This window comes from Falco biarmicus, chromosome 12, assembly GCF_023638135.1.
Source record: "Falco biarmicus isolate bFalBia1 chromosome 12, bFalBia1.pri, whole genome shotgun sequence".
NCBI lineage: Eukaryota > Metazoa > Chordata > Aves > Falconiformes > Falconidae > Falco > Falco biarmicus.
This window is the reverse complement of record NC_079299.1, coordinates 11379453-11400206: the sequence shown is the minus strand read 5'-3', so window position 1 is coordinate 11400206 and position 20754 is coordinate 11379453. Positions and strand designations below refer to the sequence as shown.

The 20754-nt window shown below is 40.9% G+C and overlaps 1 protein-coding gene across 8 annotated transcripts in view; it reads left to right on the top strand.

The window, feature by feature from the left end:
• The first annotated feature begins 5084 nt into the window (after positions 1-5084).
• Positions 5085-20754, top strand: part of RPS6KC1 (ribosomal protein S6 kinase C1) — a 91283-nt gene continuing 75613 nt past the window's right edge. For 6 of the 8 annotated variants that reach the window (XR_008824875.1, XR_008824874.1, XR_008824876.1 and 3 more), the window contains exons 1-3: positions 5085-5257; positions 9816-9851; positions 14303-14423. Coding sequence is in view for 5 of the 8 variants with exons in the window: in XM_056356975.1 (XP_056212950.1) it covers positions 5153-5257; positions 9816-9851; positions 14303-14423 (262 nt within the window). In the remaining 3 variants the exon portion in view is untranslated. Of the gene's footprint in view, positions 5258-9815; positions 9852-10743; positions 10859-11066; positions 11179-14302; positions 14424-20754 lie in introns of those variants that run through there. The other 2 variants (XM_056356976.1, XM_056356977.1) reach the window with 2 other exon arrangements.

The window sequence follows — 20754 nt, the reverse complement described above, 5'->3', positions numbered from 1 at the left end:
ACAGCCCCTTCCCTCGGCGGGAGGCGGCCTGCTGTACGCCTCAGCCCCTGGCAGCGCCCGCTGGGCGGTGCGGCGAGGGCGGGTGGTGGGCTGCCTGACTTCAGGCTTTTGATTCTTTTGAATGGACGTAACGCTGTGCCAATGCCGTAGTTTCCATATGTAGCATTCTGCCCAGGGTTACCGTGTGTCCCCGTAGGGCCAAAGGGTCTCAAGGAGGAGCCGTCGTGTGTTTCAAAGTGCTATTTCAGGCTAGCAGCACCATGTTCACTGCTTGTAGAACAACAAAACCCCCACACCTGAGGTGGTATTTTAACATTCTCGGGTTAAAATGCACCTGACAATGCTCTGCTGAGGAGACCTGGCCTGAGGGATGGGTGGGAGACCTGCCTGCCCTGCAGGCCCCGCAGATGGACCCCACTGCTTACCAGCTGCATAAACAACCCTCTCCATCTCTGTCAATGTTGCTTGAATAAGCAGTTAAAACGCTTTCTTGAGGTCTTCTGCGGACAGAGTAAATGCTGGCTCTGTTTACTGTAAGGAAGTGTACAAAGCATATGAAATATGGTAGTGCTGAATCGTGCAGATGCTGTGCAGGAACTGTAATCAAGTAAAATACTGTTTCTCTGCATCCCTTTTACTTGTGTCATGGAAGTGACTTTAAATAACAGTAATTTTAAAGTTTTCCCAGAAGTGGTAGGGAAGACTGGAATGGAATAATGTAGTTATGTTAAGGCTGTGCTAGTTAGGCAACCTGTCAAATCCACTTTGGGTTTTCCACTTCTTGAACACAAGTTACCGGCAAAAGGTATAAATTACCCATCCATTCTCTTAGCTTCTTCACAGTGTAATGAGAGAGAGATGTTGCTACCTCCATAATATATGGGTAGTAAAAGATCTCCCAACTATATTTTCCAGACCTATGTTATTTTGGTAATTTGTTCTTTGCTATATTTTTGAAGTATTCTTAGATATATTTCTGCGATAGAAGACAGTAAGCCATAGCTATAGCAACAACAGCTGCTGTTATTTTTAGGAGCAGAGGGAATCTTCCCATGGAATGCAGTTATTTTCTGTATTTTGAGCTGTGTAAGACACTCAAGATACTCAGTCACTTCAAAGGTTTTTACATAATAGTAATCTCAGTAGCGATGCTGGAAAAAGGGAAGGGGGAAGCTTTGGGTGTGTTTAAGATAAGGCTTAGTGAAAAGGAATATATGCTGATAATCATAGAAGTTAATTGTGTAACAGATGAAATGGAAGATCAGAAAAAGATTAACCTATTAATGTTGCAAATTGTTTCTCATCTCAATGTTGCTGTTATTTCTTGCCTTGACCTAGGAAAGTCTTAATAAGCCAGTAACACTTAATTGTAGACTGTTTACTCTGCTCTAATTATTATTTTGCATATCTAGGTTGGCCATACTGTGTTAAGAGATATTCTTCAAAATAGACGTCTCCAAATTCTGATTTGCAACTAGAAGCCAAATTATTTTATGAGTCATTTGAGCTTTCAAAACTCCCTAGTAAGTGGAGGCTACTGACTCACTGAGGGAGGTTTTGATTGATTATACTGCTCATAAGAACAGCCACGGTGGTTCAGATCAATGGTCCACTGAGCTCAGTTTCCTGCTTTCTACAAGCAGTTAGCAGCGGATGCCTAGAGATGTGCAGGGGCTGGGCAAACTTCAAATGAACATTCTTGCTGCCTCTAGCTGTTTTCAGCTCAGTAGATTTCCTAAGCCTGATGTGTTTGTCTCTTTAGTTACTCTCAGTGACTCTCTCCCCCAAGTACTTGAATTTGTGAACTTTCTGCATCAGCAACATCCTTTGGTGAGAGTCCCACAGGTCTAGCATTCATTATGTGAAGAACTATTTTATTATTATTAATTTTATGACCTCGTTCATATCAGCTTCACTGGCCTCTGGTACATGTGTTGAGAGACTGAACAGGCCATCCCCCCCATCTTCTCCATGCAACTCATGATTTAATGGTCTGCTATCATGTCCCCTCATGTTATTCCTTCTTCCAAGCTGAAAAATCTGACTACTCCATTGTTCAGCACGAAGAAGCTATTCCATATATCTGATAATATTTATTGTCCTTCTTGGCTTAGCCATGGAGTTATACAGTTGCAATATAGTCTTCTCTGTCTTATTCTCTACTCCTGCTGCTCCTTCTCCCTTCCTCCTCCCAACAAATTGCTAACTTTTGAGTTAGATGGCATTTCAAGATGGATATTTTTTTCTCAGTAGATGCATCAGTTGGCTATTGAAATTTAAATGAAATCTATTATATAATTTACCAGGGATTAGTCAATGATGGCTTCAGTCCCATTGATTTCTGTTTATGCCATTAAAACATCAAAAATTCCACATCTTTGTCACCTTCGGAGGCGTGGCGACCTGGTTCAGGAACGGCACAGTGACCAACCCCAGGCTGCTCGGGCCATCAGCTCACAGACACCAATGTGGTGGATGGCAAATGGCGTTTATTGATAAGTGGCGTGGCATTATATAGCTTGGGTTTACAACGTCACTTCCGTCTGCTTACGTCATAAGCTAAAAGCTATTGGCTATCCAGAGAGGGGCTCTATATTTCCGTACAGCGCGAGATCTTCCAACCGCCAAGCCCTAACTACCTACACATCTTATGAGACGTTACAAGCAAGTGCTGCTTCATAAGCAAATTTATACCAGAACTGGTTTCCCAATCATGCTGTTACACTAGAGGGTTATATGAGTTGCATGATATATCAACTAATTAGTATACCATGCTAGAAAATGTTCCTTGTTTACTTGAGCAAGCGTATTTTCAGCCAGCTGTTTGGTTTTTTGGATGCGATGCCACTACATCTGAGCAGCTGCATGCTTCCTATAGCCAAAATCAGAGAAGATGAGAATAAAAAAGTATCCTTGAGATCATTCTGTCCAGCCCCTTCATTTCAGATCTAAACAAACCTCAGATTAGGCTCCCTTATTTGTCATTAGAATTACTTCAAACAGAAGATCTTTTCTTCTAAGGTCTCTTTCAATGAACCCTCAACTGCATCAATAGTATAAAAAAAATAATTGCTAATTAGAGTTTGTTGTGTATCCTTTAGCCTTGGAGCTTAGAAACTTGCTTAGGAAGAATGATGATCAAGACCATGTTATCTCTGAGGTGCTCCTTTTAATAGTTACTTCCATGAAGTTAGATGTACCACCACCTTGTCAAAATATGTAAAAGACACACTCTTTCTCTCTCAGAAAACAGTGATAAGTGTGCTTCTAACAATCAATGTCCTATTTCTTCCCCATTCCTTAAGAAAATATTTCCCATGCAAAACAGACTAGACCTATCAAGCAATTCTTAAAGGTAAAAAGGATAAAGAATCTTTCCAGTAACTGGATAACTGGGAATGTCAAAGTAATATAAAAAAATTGTTGGGACACTATAAAAACTCACAGTTGGACTGTTTCTGTCCTGTGACATGTTAGGAAGAGTCATTGTGTTCTCCCACAGAAAATGACCTTTCTCTGGGACAACACTATCCAGAGAAGCAGCTGCATCTGGATGCTAGAACATGTCTGGAGCGCCTCTGACATGACTTTTCTGGGCTCTCCAGGACTGCCAGATCAACTGTGTTCTGTCAGACCAGCCCTGGGAGGGGAACAGCTGGTACACTCATGCCTGTTTCCCTGACGCTGCACGTTTGCAAGACTTGCTTGCCTCTGGTATGTAGGTTGGAATTCCCATTATAATGGGATACAAATTGAGTGAGGACAGTGTCAGGATTAAAAGTAACAGTAATCTTGTAATCACTAGGAACAAGGTCAAGGTGAAAGTGTGGCAGTACTTCCAAACTGTGATGCTCACACTGAAACCACTTAGACTCAGTGGTGAGCTTGTGCTTCCAGATCTGTAGAAGTGAATCTGATCTGGAACTCAGAAAGCGAATGATTATAGTTGATGACCTTTCATTTACACAGCAATAACTGGGAATGTTATAAAGACTCATGATGCAGTTCAGGCATCCTCAAAGGGTAGATACTCACTATGAGCTTCAGTACAAGAATCTCATCTTTTACAAAGAAATGCCATTAAGTATTTTACTTTATGTCAAAGACCTGCATGACATCAGAGATATTAATAACCTGGTAATGAAAAGCTGATCTGTTAACATCTGCTATTAAATGAATGAAAGCATGGTGACAAAAAAGAAGAAAATAATCTTAACAGTTTATATAATCTGAAGCGTGACTTCTGTTCGTATTGATCTGTGTTGATATAGGTCCCACTACAGCCCAGTAATTGACAGTACTTGGAACCTTATGAAAGGAGAATGCCTTGCAGGGCAAAGTTGTGCTCCTCTGAACCAAAGCAATGCACCTCAGACCCTGCAGTTCCCTCACACCAGTGTGTTTCGCACCCCTGTGCACACACAAGAGCCCACCTGCAGAGAAAGATGCAGGTACAGCTTACAGAACCTGGGGAAGACACAAAAGGGCAATTCAGTAACCATCAAACGTGCCTTTTTGTTAACGTTCCTCTTTAACACCCGCGAGTCATTTCTGCATTACAGGCCTTCAGATTTAGGGCAGTGTAGCTTAAAACAGCGCTGGACGCGGCACACCGGCTCTGCCTGGGAGAGCCTTGCCACGGATTTGTGGATGCCACGGGGCGTTTGTGCTCGGAAGGGGCTCGGTAGTCACCACGGAGTGTCAGTCCCGCACAGCCGCGCCCTCGCCGAGTGCCGTGAGCAGGGCCGGCGTGCCGCTGGGTGCGCCCGGGTGCTTTGCCCGCGGCACCCGGCCCCACCCGCCTACGCAGGCTTACCAGGCTCTGGAAAAGGCGGCCCCGTCCCAGCGGCCTGCTAGCAGCCGGGGTACTCACACCGGCAGCAGGAAGCGCTGTGAGCCGCAGAGGGCCCGGCCGCACCCCACACCGAGTCGCCCGACCCCAGCCCCGCCGCCAGCCCCGGTTTAAGAGCCCCCAGCGCAGCGCCCCGGGCGGGCCCCTGGGGGCCGCTGCTCCCGGCGGCGGGGCGGGGCTGGGCGGGGCTGGGGCGGGGCGGGCCAGGCCCCGGCACCGCCCGGGCGGGGCGTGGCGTTCCCGGGCGCCGCTTCCGCCTCGGCCGGGGCCTGGCGCGGTGGCGTTGCGGCGGGGGGCAGCATGCTGAGCCCGCGGGAGCGCGGCGGGGACCTGGCCCGCTTCTACACGGTGACGGAGCCGCGGCGGCACCCCCGCGGGCACACCGTCTACAAGGTCACGGCGCGGGTGAGTCAGCGCCCGACCGGGCCGCGGCCTCGGCCTCCTCTGTGCCGGCCGCCGCCGCCCTGCCCCGCGCCCCTCAGCTCCCCGCGCCCGGCCTGCCTGTCGTTCGGTCTGTACAGCTGCCGCTGCGGGCGGAACGGAGCCTGTGGCCGGGCTGCCGGCGGGGTCCTGCCGTGCCCGGCTGGAGCAGGCCGGTCGCGACGTGGAAGCCCCTCTCAGGGACACGGGTGGGAGCCAGGGGGGACTGGGGCGCGGCGGCCGCCCCCGAGCTGTGCCGCGTCTCCTCCTGCCAACTTGCACCTTCACACAACGTTGTAATCGCCTCGAAGACGCTTTGCAATTCACTGTCAGTTTCTTTCCTGTTTGTCGCAGGGTGTGTGAGAATAGCTTAAACCCCAACCGCTGTCTGCTTGTCCCGGCCTCTTCTGCCCCAGGCCTGTGGGACGGTTACAGCCGGGCTGCCCCACGGCGCGGCCAGCGGGAGGCAGGCCGGGGCAGCGGTGCGGGGGCACAGCACGGAGCTGCGGGGTGCTGAGGCAGCCCCTCTCCTCGGGGCAGCCTGTGCCTGGGGTGCAGCCCCCTCTGGGCAGGAGGGGGTCTGGGAGAGTCAGGGGGGCCTAGCGTGCGAGGGAGGAAAGCTGCAGCACGTAACTGGGTGTGGGGAGAGCTGGCCTAGCCCGGGTTTTGCTCAAAGCTCCTTCTGTTCCTCCTGGAGAAATTTTCTTTCTCTTCCCTCTGCTTTCCTATTTAAGCCAAAAAGGGAGGGGCGTAAGTATAAATATGTGGCGGTAGGTGCAAGAGGAGTGGGAATTCAGGTCACAGGAATGGTGGGATATATTGAGAGCATCAGAAAGTGTCAGAGGGACAGAGCTTATTTAAATAATGTCTGATCTTGTAGTTACTGTAGATGTGCTGCCTGTGACAGCAGTGTATGTTTGTATACACCTGTCCCTTAATTCAAAGAATACAGCATTCTCTGTGTATATAGTACTCAAATTGTTCAGCTATGATCACTTTGTGTGACTTGTGAAATGAAAAATTGGGGTTTTTTATTCTTTTTTATCAAATATATATGTACAGGGTCTCTGAACAGAAGTATGGGACATGTTTAAATCATTTTTTTAGTCCAATAAAATGTAGCGTTTGTTAAGACAAAAAAAAAAAAAAGTCATTTTCCCTGAGATAGACACAAGGAGGAAAACAGTACCATCACATCTTTGTGCCGTGGCTTATGATGGGCTAAGTCTGTGTGTGTGTTTCAAAAAGTTGTGCCAGTGCAATAGGGAATAGTAGGAATGAACTGAGAATTCTGCTTATTTTATTCTGGTGACTTAATTCTTATTGGCTAAAGCCAGTTAAAATACTCTGTGATATTTTGGTTTATGCAGAAGTGTTCAAAAGCAAGTTGGGGCTAACTAGGGAGGAATGTCATCCTTTCTCAGTGTCCCATAAGTTGTAGATGCTCTGGTGCTTTTCCAAGCCAGGCAGTACAGAATCAGGAGCTGATCATTATGTGAGCTGTCCAAATTAAACTGAGCATTAGTTCTTCAGTGTGTTTTGATATCTGAAATCCTCAAAGTGAAAAAATGTTTCTCTTCTAATGCAGCAAAGGATGCTTTGGATTCACAAATGTAGAAGTATACATAACTGTTTTTTCGTTTGGATTCTATCTGGTAATCTGTTAGTGTAGTGCTTGAAATGAGGATTTGGGGAGTTAGATGCTGAACGAAATGATTTAAAGGTGATTCAGTGTACGTATCTGTTACCCTTCCTTTTTCTTTTCTCCTATTCCTTCCTCCTGTTCCTGCAGTGATCTGGCTCCATGTTTGATATCACAGCACTACAGCTGTATTTGCTGATCTGATGCTCAGCAACTTTGGGGGACCGCCAGGAAAAAAAGTGAGGTGGATATTCCCATTGTGTTGAATACCCTTCTGGCTGAGATCTAGGGTACTCAGTACGTGCTAGTGGAGGTTTCTGGTTCCTTTCAGTGATTCCTTTGTGAAACAAAGTTAAGGGAACTTTCTGTTCCAATGTAATGATGGATTAACGATCATGGATGAGAAAGCACTTGTTTAGTGCGTCCCAGACATCTGACTTAAAGGCCCAACTACCCATGCAGTCTATCCTGAGTGCTAAGGTGGTCTGTCCTTATCGTAGCTTTTTCTTAAAGGTGTTTTTTTTGTATAGCAGAGTATATATATTTTATTTACTTGTAAACTGTGAAATAATTGTAAGTGCAGACAAGATTAAATTAATATTGGCCTTTTTATATCCATTTCCAAAGGCTAAAGAACAGAAAGGGATATCAGTGAGTTGTGATACGAGGAATGTTCTTTAATGATAACTGAAAATATAGGCCACTAGTGAAACTTCAGATGATTTAGAAGATTACAATTACTAATGATAATTAAAATTCTAATGAATTTTGTTGGGTATCTGCAGTTCAGACAAGGAACAGGATAATATGAAATACTTTGTTCGGTGGTTTTCAGAGTCTAATGTGGTAATTATACATTGCTTAGCTCATTGATGGGTATCCTAACGATATTTAAAAAAATAGTTTAATGGTGCTTGCATTACAGATTGGCAGAAGGAGCTGACTGCATTGATCCTTGTGAGAGGATTAAAAAAGGGCATTGAAAATTTAGGGAATTGGATCATCTTTGCCAAGTCTCTAGGTTGATCATAGGTTGGACTGAAGGGGCAGACCTCTTTCGAGTTTGACCTTCAGAAAAGGATATGAATAACAAAGTTGAACAACACATGAATTATTACATCCTGACTTAAAGTTGGCAAGGCTGGTAGATATAGAAGGCGATGTAACATTAGAACAAGTGTGAACAGGGCCTCTGGGTTTTATTCCAGATTCTTACTAACTGGCTGGGTAATTACTCATCTCTCTGGGTCTCCTTCTGCCCATCTGGTAACTTACCTAGCTGCCAAAACTGTTGCAAGGCTTTAACTAAAGGTGAACTGCAAAGCAAAGCAGTTGGTGTGTGCCCTTTGGTGTTCTTCTGTGATGTGTAGCGATGCCTATGATATCTTCTTCCCCCAGCTCTACAGGCTCCTTATATCAAGTACACCAGCTATTAGAAAAGAAGGTTAGTAATATTTCACCTATTGTACATATGAACTGTCTGGTAGTGAATGAAGGAGCAACAGCTGCCAAGGTTAAAATTAGTTGCCAAATGTTAGATTACTCAAGAGTGAGGAAAAGTTGATAAAATCTTCTTCAATGTAGACTACGCTGGAAGAAGAGGACTTTGATGTGCAAGGTGAGAGAAAGAACTTAGACTTGTGAAGGAAAATGTTTTAGGTTTTTTGGGAGATTGCAAGAAAAGGTGACGCTTCTCTTTTCTGTCTTGTCTCCTCCAAAATGTGTGAAAGATTGCAGTGGCTGGGCTATGTAGTAAGATGATGTTATGAAATCTGAGAGGCTTTGGGAAGGATTCTTGAAAAATGAAAGAGGAAGAGAGCTAGTTTGTGGGGAGCATGAGGGGTATGTTATTGTCACCTAGCAAGAGGAAAGTGTAGATTCAGTGACTTCCATCTTAAAGCAACAGCTGCGTGGTGCTTGCAGTACAGCGGGATGGTGTTTTGGTCTCTGGGGTGCAAGTAGTGTGGACTCCTTGTGCTTGCCTATATGCATCGCGTGTTCACAGCATCAATTATTCTGGGGTGTGTCACTGTGGATAGTCTCAGTTGGGTTGAGAGCACCCTATTTTTCTTTAGCTAACAATAGGCTAATTATTGTTAAACAGCTTTGGCTGAGTTGCAATGAAGTATATAGTGACTTGCACAAGATAATTGCAGTTATAAATTAAAGATGTTTTTGATATTTTTTTTTTGTGTGTGGATATGCTCTTACTGCTGTTTATAAGCCCAATACAGAACTTAGATTACAAAGGCTCTTGTGATCAATATTTATATAAAGAAAAAAATCCTGACAAAGTACAGGCTTCTCTATGGTGTGTAGCCAAGCCTCATTTTCACTGCGATTTTCTGCTGGACAAAGTCATTTATAATTAATTAGGCAATGAGTGTTTAAGGAGAAACAAACACACAAGGATAGTCAGATGTGTGCGCATTGATGGCGGTAAGTAAAGCGGAAATACTATCTTAGTAAATGCACAGCTTCACATTCACAGTGAGGTTCTGTGCAGCTTATATTAAGCCAAGTAGCCTTAATTAGCTCCGTTTATTGGGAGTAATGTGGCCCTAATATGAATTAATAGGAAGAGACTGGGAAGATGGTGGGGGTTGTGCTCTACATAGCTTTGTTTTGTGAGATGTCCTCTGTGCCATTTTGCCTAGAATGTACATCTTTATTTCTAATCACAGTGACTCTGCTGTTAAAATACCTCACTGTCTTGTATTTGGATGTTGGACTTCTCTGAAGCTAAATGAAAACATTTCTGAATGCTGGGGAACATGCCACTGTTTGCCTTTTTTCAGATTTTTTTTTTCCCCCTTCAGCAACAAATGATTGTATGTTACTTTTTAACTTCCAGACTGAAACCCCAAGTTTATATGTGTTTTTTTTGTTTTGTTTTTTCAGATTGTTTCAAGAAAAAATCCAGAGGATGTCCAGGAGGTAACAGTTTAAACTTGTGCAAATGTCTTTGTGTATCCCACTATGCCTTTTGAAGCATCTTTGGTGTAATTTAGCAATTTCTGTGTGTTTTGTCACTGAAGTTGAGCAGTTTTTTGTACCTTTCCATTTGTCTTTAGCTTTCATGGTTGAAAACAGTAGCTAGCGTAACATGTTGCAATTCATCTCTCAGTGATGAATCATGACTTGAAACAAAGTCTTAGGGAGGAAAGCGTCTTTTGATGACAAAACTGCTTTGATAACTTTGTAAGCTCTTTTCTCAGGGGTAGAATTGGCAAATTGATGGTTACTTAACTCTTACTGATAAAATTAGAGATCAGTCCACAATCCAAGTCTTAGGTCTCAGCTGTAGGTACTCTTTTCCTCTTTAACCAATACTTCATTGAAAAGCCTACACCATTACTGTCTGTTACTGAAGAGAGAAAATGGAGGAGCATAGGAGTAGCTGAGAGAGATGAGACTGCAAGTCGTACATTATGCCTATCTCTCTGAGGCTCCTTTAGTATTTTCTAGTGGTATACTTTGATAAAACTTTAAAATTACTTACTCTTTGCCTCTTCTGAAAAGTCTCTGAATAAGGGTCTGCTGTATTCTTGTGCCTCTTTAATAGCTCAAAAGACTGTCAGCAACCATTTTATTGAGACAAAAAAATACATCATGTGTGTGTATGTTGTGGGTTTGGTTTTAGTGTTTTGGGTTTTTTTTTTTTTTTTTTTTTAGATTTAAACACCTTTTTTCCCTCTTGATTTCTTCTGGACTAATGGCTTGACATTGATACTATTATACTATGTACATGCAAAACCTTCCTTCAAAAGCGCAACCTTACAGCTTTTCAGACATTGTGTAACATGCATATGTTCAATTTCTGGTGCAGTCTCTCACTACAGTTGAGGAGAACCTGGATAGTTGATGAAAGAAGAGCCCATAGATGAATTCATTGCATCTCTATGTGGTCAAACAATGAGTTACTGATTAGTGGCTTGGCAGAGGTGAGAATTGGCTAATACACCTAACACCCGTTTGTTGCATCCTGCTTTGAAATCTTGAGAATCAGACAAACCTGAGCATTCGTGCTTTTTGCATTTTTTTTTAATCTCTAGAAGATTAAAATAGCCTATCAGAATCAAGAGATGATCATGGATCTAGTTTAGCTGCATTATTGTAGTTTGTAGATTGATGTTCACCTTTTCCAGGGACACTCCTGAATTGAATCTATCCATGAGCACATTCTGCCATTACCTTAAACTTCATTTGTGGAAAAAACACTTTATAGCAGCTGTTGATGAGCCATTCATCAGAAAAATATGTTGTAAGTGTCTTTCAGCTGGAGTCTTGCATGAATTATATGTTAAGTAGTTTTGAAACAGTAGCAAAACTGTATCTTTTAGTCACTGCTTTGGTTGTTGGCTTTGATTTTTCTGTGGCTGTAGGTTAGCCATGCAGAGTTCTACATACTCTAGGCAATAAGAAGGCATAAATGTGCTATGAACTTATTGATGACTGCCCTTTGCCACCCTTCATTTTATCAAATGAATTATTTTGCATGTGATAGCATGTTAGGTTGTGGTGTGATTCTGTTATAAGCAAGCATCTGAAAGTACCTATTATTACAAGGAATATCCTAGATGGTAGTTGCCATAAGGGTGAGTTGTAGTCAGAAAAGCACATAGGCTGGGAGCTTTTCTGTTTTACTGGCTTCTTATGATAAAAAAAATAGTGGACAGCCTTTGAAAGAAAAAGAACATGGTCCTAACCTGTTTTTCCAGAATGCTCAATTAGAAATTCAATAGACAAAATCTTGTCTTGTGCACACAACCACCCTGTTGCTTTACAATCTGTCTGGTGCAACCACCTTCCCGCACCCATACAGGATCACTTGGTTGTGCCTGCTTACTCATTCAGAAGTCTCTTTTAATGTCACTGCTGTGATCTTAATACGTACATTACATACATACAACTGCACATAAGGCTATGTGCTGTGACCTCAACTCTACTTACCAGTTTTCTGTCGCCTCTTTTTAACTGCCCTTTGGGATGCCAGCCTTTAATACAGCATCTCTCCCACTGCAGCCAATTGTATTTCAAGATAATCCTAGCTGTTGTTGCTGAGACAGGAAGGAAGATAACCTTGTAAGGGCTTTCTTCTCAAAAGGATGAAAGAAGGTAATAGGAAGTTGTGTGTGTAGGACTTAATATATACAGAAAGGCTAGTGGACTTCAATTTTCTTGCTTCTGGGGATTGATGGTGGCAGCATCGTGAGGCAGTTGTAGCTAGGGTAGTCCTGTGGGTATTTTTCTCTCATTCATGAAGGAGAAAGGGTTGTTCATTGTGGAACAGATGAATCATACGAGTTAATAGAGATCTACTGGCTGTAGCCATGACAAGCACCTTATTGCATTACAAGTGTAACATATGTTTTATGATATACTTGCTGTGCTTCGTTGGGCCTCAGTGCAACGTGTCCTTCCTCCAAATCTGATTTCTAATGAGTATATTAGAGTGGGAACTTTGCTAACTTTGCTGAGGCGCATGCATGCAAAGGCATGATTTCTGTGAGCTTGTGAAAGGTTTGAGGATGACCTTGACTGCTTTTGCTATGCAAGCTGCTTACAGATATTTATTTTTTTTTCTTCTTGGCTATTGGGAGATCACTTGCAGCAGTAAAAAATGACACTTTTTAAAGTGGAGTGGAATCTCGTGTTCTTATTTTCTGGCAGCTTTTCACGTTGTCTCCAAGTACTGACAGTAGAGTAACTTAATGTTTCAAGACTTCACCATCTTAAGCAATTTTGTGTTTTATATGCGTACTGCTCAAGAAGTGCTAATCATCTACTTTCTGGATATTGGATTAGGTGAAAGTACAGCATTGAAAAATTACTGTTTCTGATAGCGAAATAACTAGTTTGCCTTCTTGAAAGATCCTGATTTTTCTTCCCTTGTCTGTTGAACTCGACCAAGTTCTAGTTGTAATTGACTCCTGAAAATATGTGCGTAATAGTTGGGGCTGAATCAGGCCTGCTAGTTTCAGTATAGCTAAGTTTATAAGGTGGCTAGACTGTTGCCATATTAAAGCTTTGCATATCTACTGTTAACAGTCCTGTTACCTTGTAACTGCATTGTTCTGTAGGTAGGACTTGCACCTGCTGAAACTTAGAAGGCCTCTGACTTTGGTGTTTAAAAGCAACCAACCAACCAACCTCCAAAACTCCAAGAAAACAACAAAAAAAACTCCTCTAAAATTAAACTTTGTACTGAGCTCTAAACCTGGTTTGCTTGAAAAAAGTAGTTTTTCAATTAAGCTTGCTCATGAGAAGGCAGCCTGTTAAATCAGTCACAAATATTTGGAATCTCTTAAATTGTGGTTAGTTGTATTAAGCTAATTGAAACATTTGACTGATGGAACACTGGAATCAACTGCTGAATGCGTTGCAGTCTCTCTTGTGTTTTTTGTGTGTGTCGTGTCTCCCCACCCTGCCCTGTTCTGCTTTCATCACTTTACATTAGTGTTGAGGGTTGTTATGATGGCTTAGTGAGTCTGACCAAAAATGAGACCAAGATATAAAATGTCTTTGTCCATTTTTTTTTCATCCCGATGGCAAACTTGTTAGCAGTCAAATGTAAATTTTGTTGCTCAGTTCTTTCCCTGGCATGACTCTCCTGTTGGGTTCTCCTCCTGCCTTGAATGGAAGGAATAAAAAGAAGGAGATGGAAGAAGGATAAGGTGGATACCTGGCTGGGAGATGACTACCTTTTTCTGGAGAGGCTGGATCAGGAAAAGCTGGTGTAATGAACCAATGCTGCCTTTGCATTCCTGAAGTTGGAGATTCTGTCTAGATTTCAAAAGGAACATAATCAATTTTTTATCATGGTTATTAGTAACAAACCATTTAAAATGTGGGCTTGCATTTACACTTGATCAGTGTTTTACATAAATTACAAGCTAGTTTATAGTTCTGGATGCTCAATGTGCTGTCCTTAAGAATCCCTTACTTGTATTGATTTCTCTTCCCTCATTTTCTCTTTTGCTGTTGTCTCTTCCCCATACTTGCAGCTGCACCAAGCACATCATGCTATTGAGTGCTGGATAGCGCAACACTACTATTCAGCTTTTTTTTCCTCTCTTACTGGTTCCCTGTGTAGGTCTGGATCTCAGCGTGACTGAAACGGTGCTGCCTTTGCCTTCTCTGTTTCCTTCTTTCAGCTTTTACTTCATATTTTTTTCTATGCACTGTAGTCTTTTTAGCCAAAATTGGTGTTAAGGACAGATGACCATTTTTTAAATGGTTGTTAAACAGTTGGTAGTTCAGACTGTCTATTTTTGTTAAACATATTTGCTGAAGGTAGAGCTCTGATTTGCTTAAAAAACTGTATTTGTGGTGTGATGCAGTGCAAACAACCTCACTAACACTTCTTTCCCCTTTCTCTGCTGCAGATAGTCGTTTGGAAGAGATACAGTGACTTTAAGAAACTGCACAAAGATCTCTGGCAAATTCATAAAAACCTATGCAGACATACAGAACTCTTTCCACCTTTTGCCAAAGCAATAGTATTTGGTAAGCATAATTCCTTCCTGACACTGAAATACTTTGACTCAGTATCTACAAATACATCTTGTTTTGCAGCTGCATGGAACTCTTTTCCATGTGTTTTACTACTCAATTTTTAGTGTGTTGTGTCTTACTTGTAGGTGTGCTGGTATCATACCTTGATACTTTTATTCATTTTTTTTGACAGGGGTGGTTATAGCCTTGCTTCCATGTTAGAAATATTAGCTCAGATATTTATTGGCATATATGTCCTGTATCTTCACAACATGCATTCCTTGTTTTCAGGAGCATAACGTGTATATAGCTTTGTGAACAGCACTTGAGCAGTGAACAAAGATTTTCACATGAGCTGTCTGATTTTTAGCAATGAATTATAGTAAACTATCAGGTGGCTGTTGCAGAAAAGGATTTTATTCTAGGAATTTGATTGTAATTATCAATTTTATTGGCTAGGCTTTTGAGGTCAGTTTTACATATAGCAGTTAACTATTTCACCAGAACAACCTGTAAGAGTATTGTGACTCTGTGAGAAATACATGGGACAAAGTCAAAGGTCTTAACTTAAATCTGATGTATATGTCATTGTGAATGAGCCATAGGTGGACTTTCAGTGAAGTGGTATGACTCCATGTAGAACTACAGCTACCACACTTTTTTTTTTTTTTAGCAGTATGTTGTGCTTATAAAATAAATGGTGGTGTAGTGGTTTTTTTTTGTTGTTTGTTTTAGCACATATTCTTTGTGTTCAGCACAAACTGTTGCTGTTTTTTTGGTATGCATATATATTGCACAACATCCACTGGGTTTTTAAACATCTCTTCAGCATTTTTTTAATGTGTCCAGCATGTTTGGCATCTTTTTTTGCATGCATCTACCGCATGCTTTGTGAGTGTTTTTTGAGTCGTTTTGAAGGCGTTGCTGCCTGGAATGGGTTTGGTGCTTTTTGGCATGCACCTACCATGTGCTTTCAAGCCTTTTTTCCAGGCATTTTAATGTCATCTTTTTTTTTTAGGTGTCCAAGAAGCATTTGGCCTTTCTTTACCTACATCTACCATGTGTTCTTGGTTTGGTTTAGGTTTGGCTGAGCTTTTTGATTTCTGAAGTGGTTTTGGGGTTACTAAAGCATTTCTGTGGCATTTATGAGTTGTTCCAGCGTATTATTTTTTAAAGCGTCTGGTCTGTCTTGATGCTTTTTTCTGGTGTGCACCTACTTTAATATTTAGTGGTTTTTTGGCATGCATCTTCCACGTGCTTTTTTGGTTAGGTTTTTTTGGCAAGATTTCTGATGAGGATTTCATGCATTGTATTGTGGTTTTTTTGTTTAAGGCATGGCTGTGGCGTTCTTTGTGTCCAGGATTTCTTCGTGTTTTTTGGCATGCACCTACCACTTCTTTTTTCGAGTATTTCTAAGGCATTTCTGAGGTGTTGCTGTCAGTCCAAAATGTTTGGTGCTTTTTGGTGTTCGTGGTGGTTTTTTTTTTTTTTTTTTGTACCATGTGCTCTTTTTTGGTGTGGTTTTTGGCAGGCGTTTTAGTTTCTAATGTGGTTTTGGGGCTACTAAGGCATTTTCATGGTGTTTTAGTATGTTTTGTTTTTTCAAGCATCCAGCTTGTGTGTTTTTTTAATGTACATTGTGTGATTTTGAGCATCTAGCACGTTTGGCATTTTTTGGCAAACATCTACTGTGTGCTTTCTTCTTTGGCAAGGTTTCTGGTATGAACTCTATGCTTTTTTTGGTGTGGTTTTGGGTTCCTAAGGCATTGCTGCAATGTTTCTGTGTGGTTGGGGTTTCTGTTTGTTTTTTTGTTTGTTGGTTGGTTTTTTTTTTTGCATCTAGTATCTGGTGTTCCTTAAGTGTAGCTTTTCTTTCATGCATGTACCGCATGATTTTTCAGTGGATTTTAAATAATTTTGCAGCACTTTTTAATGTGTCCAGTGTATTTGTTGTGTTTTTGGCGTTGCTAACTGCAGAGCACCACATGCAATTATCAGGCATTTTAACAGGTTTTTAAGCTTCCAACATGTTTGGCATTTTTTTTTTTTTGATAATTCTACCATGTGCTCTTTTTTTGGATGTGGTTTTAGGCAGACTTTTCAGTTTGTAAGGTGTTTTTGGCCAGGCTTAGGTGTTTTGGGGTTATTAAGGTCTTTTCGTGGTGTTTACAAGTTGTTTTAGTTTGGTGGTTGGTTCTTTTGTGTGTGGTTTTTGGGTTGGGTTTTTTTGTTTGTTTGTTTTTTTAAAGCATTCAGCCTATATTTATAGCTTCTGTATGCACCTTGCACAGTGTTTAGTGTCCAGCCTATCTGGCATTTCTGTGAATGCATCTAACGTATGCTCTTTTTTTGGCAAGGTTTCTGGTGTGAATTTTGCATTGTTATTTTGGGTGTGAGTTTTGGTTCCTAAAGGGTTTTCACAGCATGTTTGGCATTGCTGCAGTGGTGTGTTAAGCATCTAGCAAGTTTGGCATTTTTTGGCATGCATCTCCCACAAACTCTTTTTTGCCAAGTTTTAAGGTTTTTTTTGTTTGTTTCTGAGGTGTGGTAGCAGTGTTGTTTTCTATTGCCACGTTGTTTCTAATATGTTTTGATGGGTTTTTAAACCTGCAGCACACTTTCAGCATTTTTTTTTGTAGGCATCTATGATGTGCTTTTAGGTGTTTTTAGCATCCAGCATGGGTTTGGTTTTTGTTTTTTGCATTCTGTTACCACATGCCTTTTTCGTGTTTTTTCCATATTGTTTTAGCATTTTTAGTGTTCAGCACATTTGGTGCTTTTTGGCATGCATGTAGTGCCTGCTTTTGTGTGTATTTGCATGTTTTCCATGTGTTGTGCCTGTTTTCCATGTTTGTCACATGTATTTTTGCATGTTTTTTCCTTGTGTTGTGGATGGTTTAGTATCCACTCAGCGTTTGGTGTGTTTTGGCATGCATCTAGCACAGATTTTTGAAGGTTTTCATTGTGTAGAATTTATAGCGATGTTGAGCATGCATCTAGAGCGTATTTTCCCACACTCTTTCTGTCTCATATTAGCATGTTTTAGCATCCAGTGTGTTGCACATTTTTTGGCATGCATCTATTGCATGTTTTTGTGTGTTTTTTCCCTGTGTCACAGTTTTAGTGTGTTTCAGTGTCTGGTATGCTTTTGGCAGTTCTACTACATACTTCACATAGAAAAATGTGCAAAACATTTTTAGCATTTTTGCATGCTTTTAGTATAAGCTTTTGTGTGCTTTTGTGTATCCTAGCATTTTTTCATGATTTTTCTGCATTTTTAGTGGGTTTTTTTGGTCTGTGTGGTTTTCTTTTTCTTCATTTTTTTTGTTTTGTTTGGGTTTTTAAAATTATTTTTGTATTCTACTTTTTTTGATGTGGGTTTTTTTTTTTTTTTTCTTCTTTTTGGCGTCTACTATTACTTTGGGATAGTCAAGCCTGTCTGTTTGGAAAGTGCAAAAACCGAGGTTGTTTAGTCAGCCTTTTTTCCACCACTTTGTGTGACAGCAATGTAATACTGCCTGGGGTTACAGTTCTGTAGGTTTTTGTTGGCCCTCCTTTGCCTTGAGTGCCGAGAAACTGTATGAAACCCCGCTGGAGGCAAAACCTCAGCCTGGAAAGCACAAATTTTCCCTTTGTTTCAGGACCAAATACTGCCATAGACGTGTAATTTTCACTACTTACTGTTTGTTTTTGATGTCTGCTGTGTGTAGGCACGGGACTGAGATGCTTTAAAGAATATACTGACATAAACGACTTGAACAAGTTGAAGTTAGTTTATAACCCAAGTCTAATCTGCCCCTAGAGCTTTTAGGGAGCCTCTGACTTAGCCCTTTCTTGTGTGGGCCAACTAAGTGAGAGGGAAGGAGTCAGAACTCTGTTGCAGATTTTACGGCTCTGTGCAGAGCTGGGTAAAATTCCTAGTTTAAATTGTCTTTCACTGTAATCAAATTTCATGCAATTTTATTTTTGCTTATTTATGGAGTTGGAAGTGGTATAAGTTTCTGCGCTGGGTCAGAAATTGTGCCCTAATGGTGAAATAGAGAATATAGTATTAGTTTCATCCTGACGTGATTTTATATCTGATTTATAGAGTGCTCCCTGGACAAAGTATTTACAAAGCTAATATTTGCGAAGCATAGTTTAATTTCACCTGGAAGATATGATAGCTGCTCATAAGGGAGGAAAGTGAAGGGTGAAAAGAGAATCAGGGTGGAAGAAAATGTGGGCTCTAATATATTAAATAATTTTAATTTTTCAGAAATGCAAATTAGCTGTTTTTACATTAATTAGCCCTGTAAGCAAAGGAAGAATTGAGTGAAATCTCTTCTGAAAGACAGCCTTCTTCTGTTGTATTTGGTGAACAAGTGACTGCAGTGTACCTTGTAAGAGAAGGAAATTACAGAAATATTCAATGTAGTTAATTTCAAAGAGTTTTTTTGTAAATAAAACTAAACCAAAACAAAGCCCACTACCTTTGAATGAAGCTGAGCCATGGAAGAATACAAGGAAGAGGAGGTAATGTAAAAACAAATCTTAAATGATTCATGCATAGCTGAAAGGAACAGAAATGTCTGACTCTTCAATTTAAGAATTAGGTTTCTATTTACGCGTAAAATTTTACTGTGCATCCTTCAGTCTCACTTCTACGCATAATAAAAGCTGTGTGTTTTATTTAAATTTAGAGCATTTATCTGCAGATCAGTCTTAATACTTTTTGTACTAGAGGAAAAATGTAATCTTAGTAGATTTTTCAGTTTTGACAAACTTGATTTCAGTCTAGTTAGAGGTGAGCTGCAAGGTCCACCTCTGTTAAGACCTTTTGTTTTCAAGCTGATTTAATGAAGCATTTCTGCAGTGTTTCTCTCCTGTGATAATACTGCACTTGTTGCAGTTTTTAAACTAGTTACTAATTAGCATTGCCAGTAGTTGCTGGCTTATTGTTGATTTTTTTTTTTTTATATGTGTGTGCTTTAAGTAATGTATATATATATAGTTCTGAGCAGAGTACACTTTAAGAAATGAGCATTGGTGGTTCTGACAGTCAGACTTGCTTGTAGTAGAAGTATTAAACCTGAGCAGAATCTCAAGTTCAGCATGCAGAGTTTTAGGAGATGGTGTGAGACGTATTTAAAAACAAATGGGTCATGCTGTGCTTCCCTAGTTCATGCAACCAAAGGCTTGCCACACCCACAGAACTGACCTATGTTGCATGTGGTATACTACAGCTTTTGATAATTACAAAGTGCAAGTGCATGTATTTATATGCTGTTACAATAGAGCTGGTCACATCAAAGCATGAAACCTGTTATGGGTGGGAAAAAGAAATAATTTTGCTGTTTCTGTACTTTGCTTGAACCTTTTCCGCCCATTTTATGCAGAGAACATAATGAACTTGAGCATGGGACTTTAAAATGTCCTAGCAGATCAGTTAAAACTTCTCTGAATTGTTATGCAGCAATTATGATACCTATTTTTGGGTAGTGATTACTCTCCTTACCCTAATATGCATAATTTCTTCAGTCTTTTCAAACTTTTTTTTTTTTTGACACTAAGTATTCCCGTATGTTGGCTATACATGGCATTTTGCCAGAATACCGGTAAATCTGTACTCAGCATGTGTTGTATCTAACAACTGCAGGAATGTATTCTAGTATTAAAAAAAATACTCCCCCTGCCCTGACAAAAAGAAACCAAAACCCACCAGATACTGACAACTTGCTAGCAGTGAGTCAGAGAGGTGATCCACATTATAAAGCTCAGATAAGGATACTTCTGGAATTTGAAAATACCAAATGAAGTAGCATATTTAAGAACTGGGTGTGATTTACAGTTGGAAGTCTTGTGAGAGTTAAACTAACTGAAACATGAACACTAGTTTTGTTCGGTGTTTTGTTCAGATCTGCTCCACAAAATGATTTGTGGATTCTCTTTACAGGAATTTACGTTTGGCTTCCATTTGTATAAGAAATACTGAATGGAAAACTGCTGGAGGGAGTAGCAGAACTGTGCTAATGCATTTGCCATAGGCTAAGATTGTAGTTGATGCTTCCTAAAACCCTGGAAAGACATGGACATATAGTGAAGCTTCCATGTTGTCTGAGAGATGTAAAGAATTGTGGAAATAATGTTGATTTAGATGCACAAAGGCTTCCTGATAGAAATGTTTGAAGAGTCAGCTGGGTATCTGAGCACCTTTGAACATCTGATTGAGAAAGGTAGTAATGAAGGTGCTGAGCAATACAAGATTGCTTGAAAGTATGAAAAAAGGGAGAGAGGGAAGGAATTAGTCAGGGTTGGCTGGGAATGAAACTGCCAGCAAGATGCCAGATAGTCTGTGAACAAA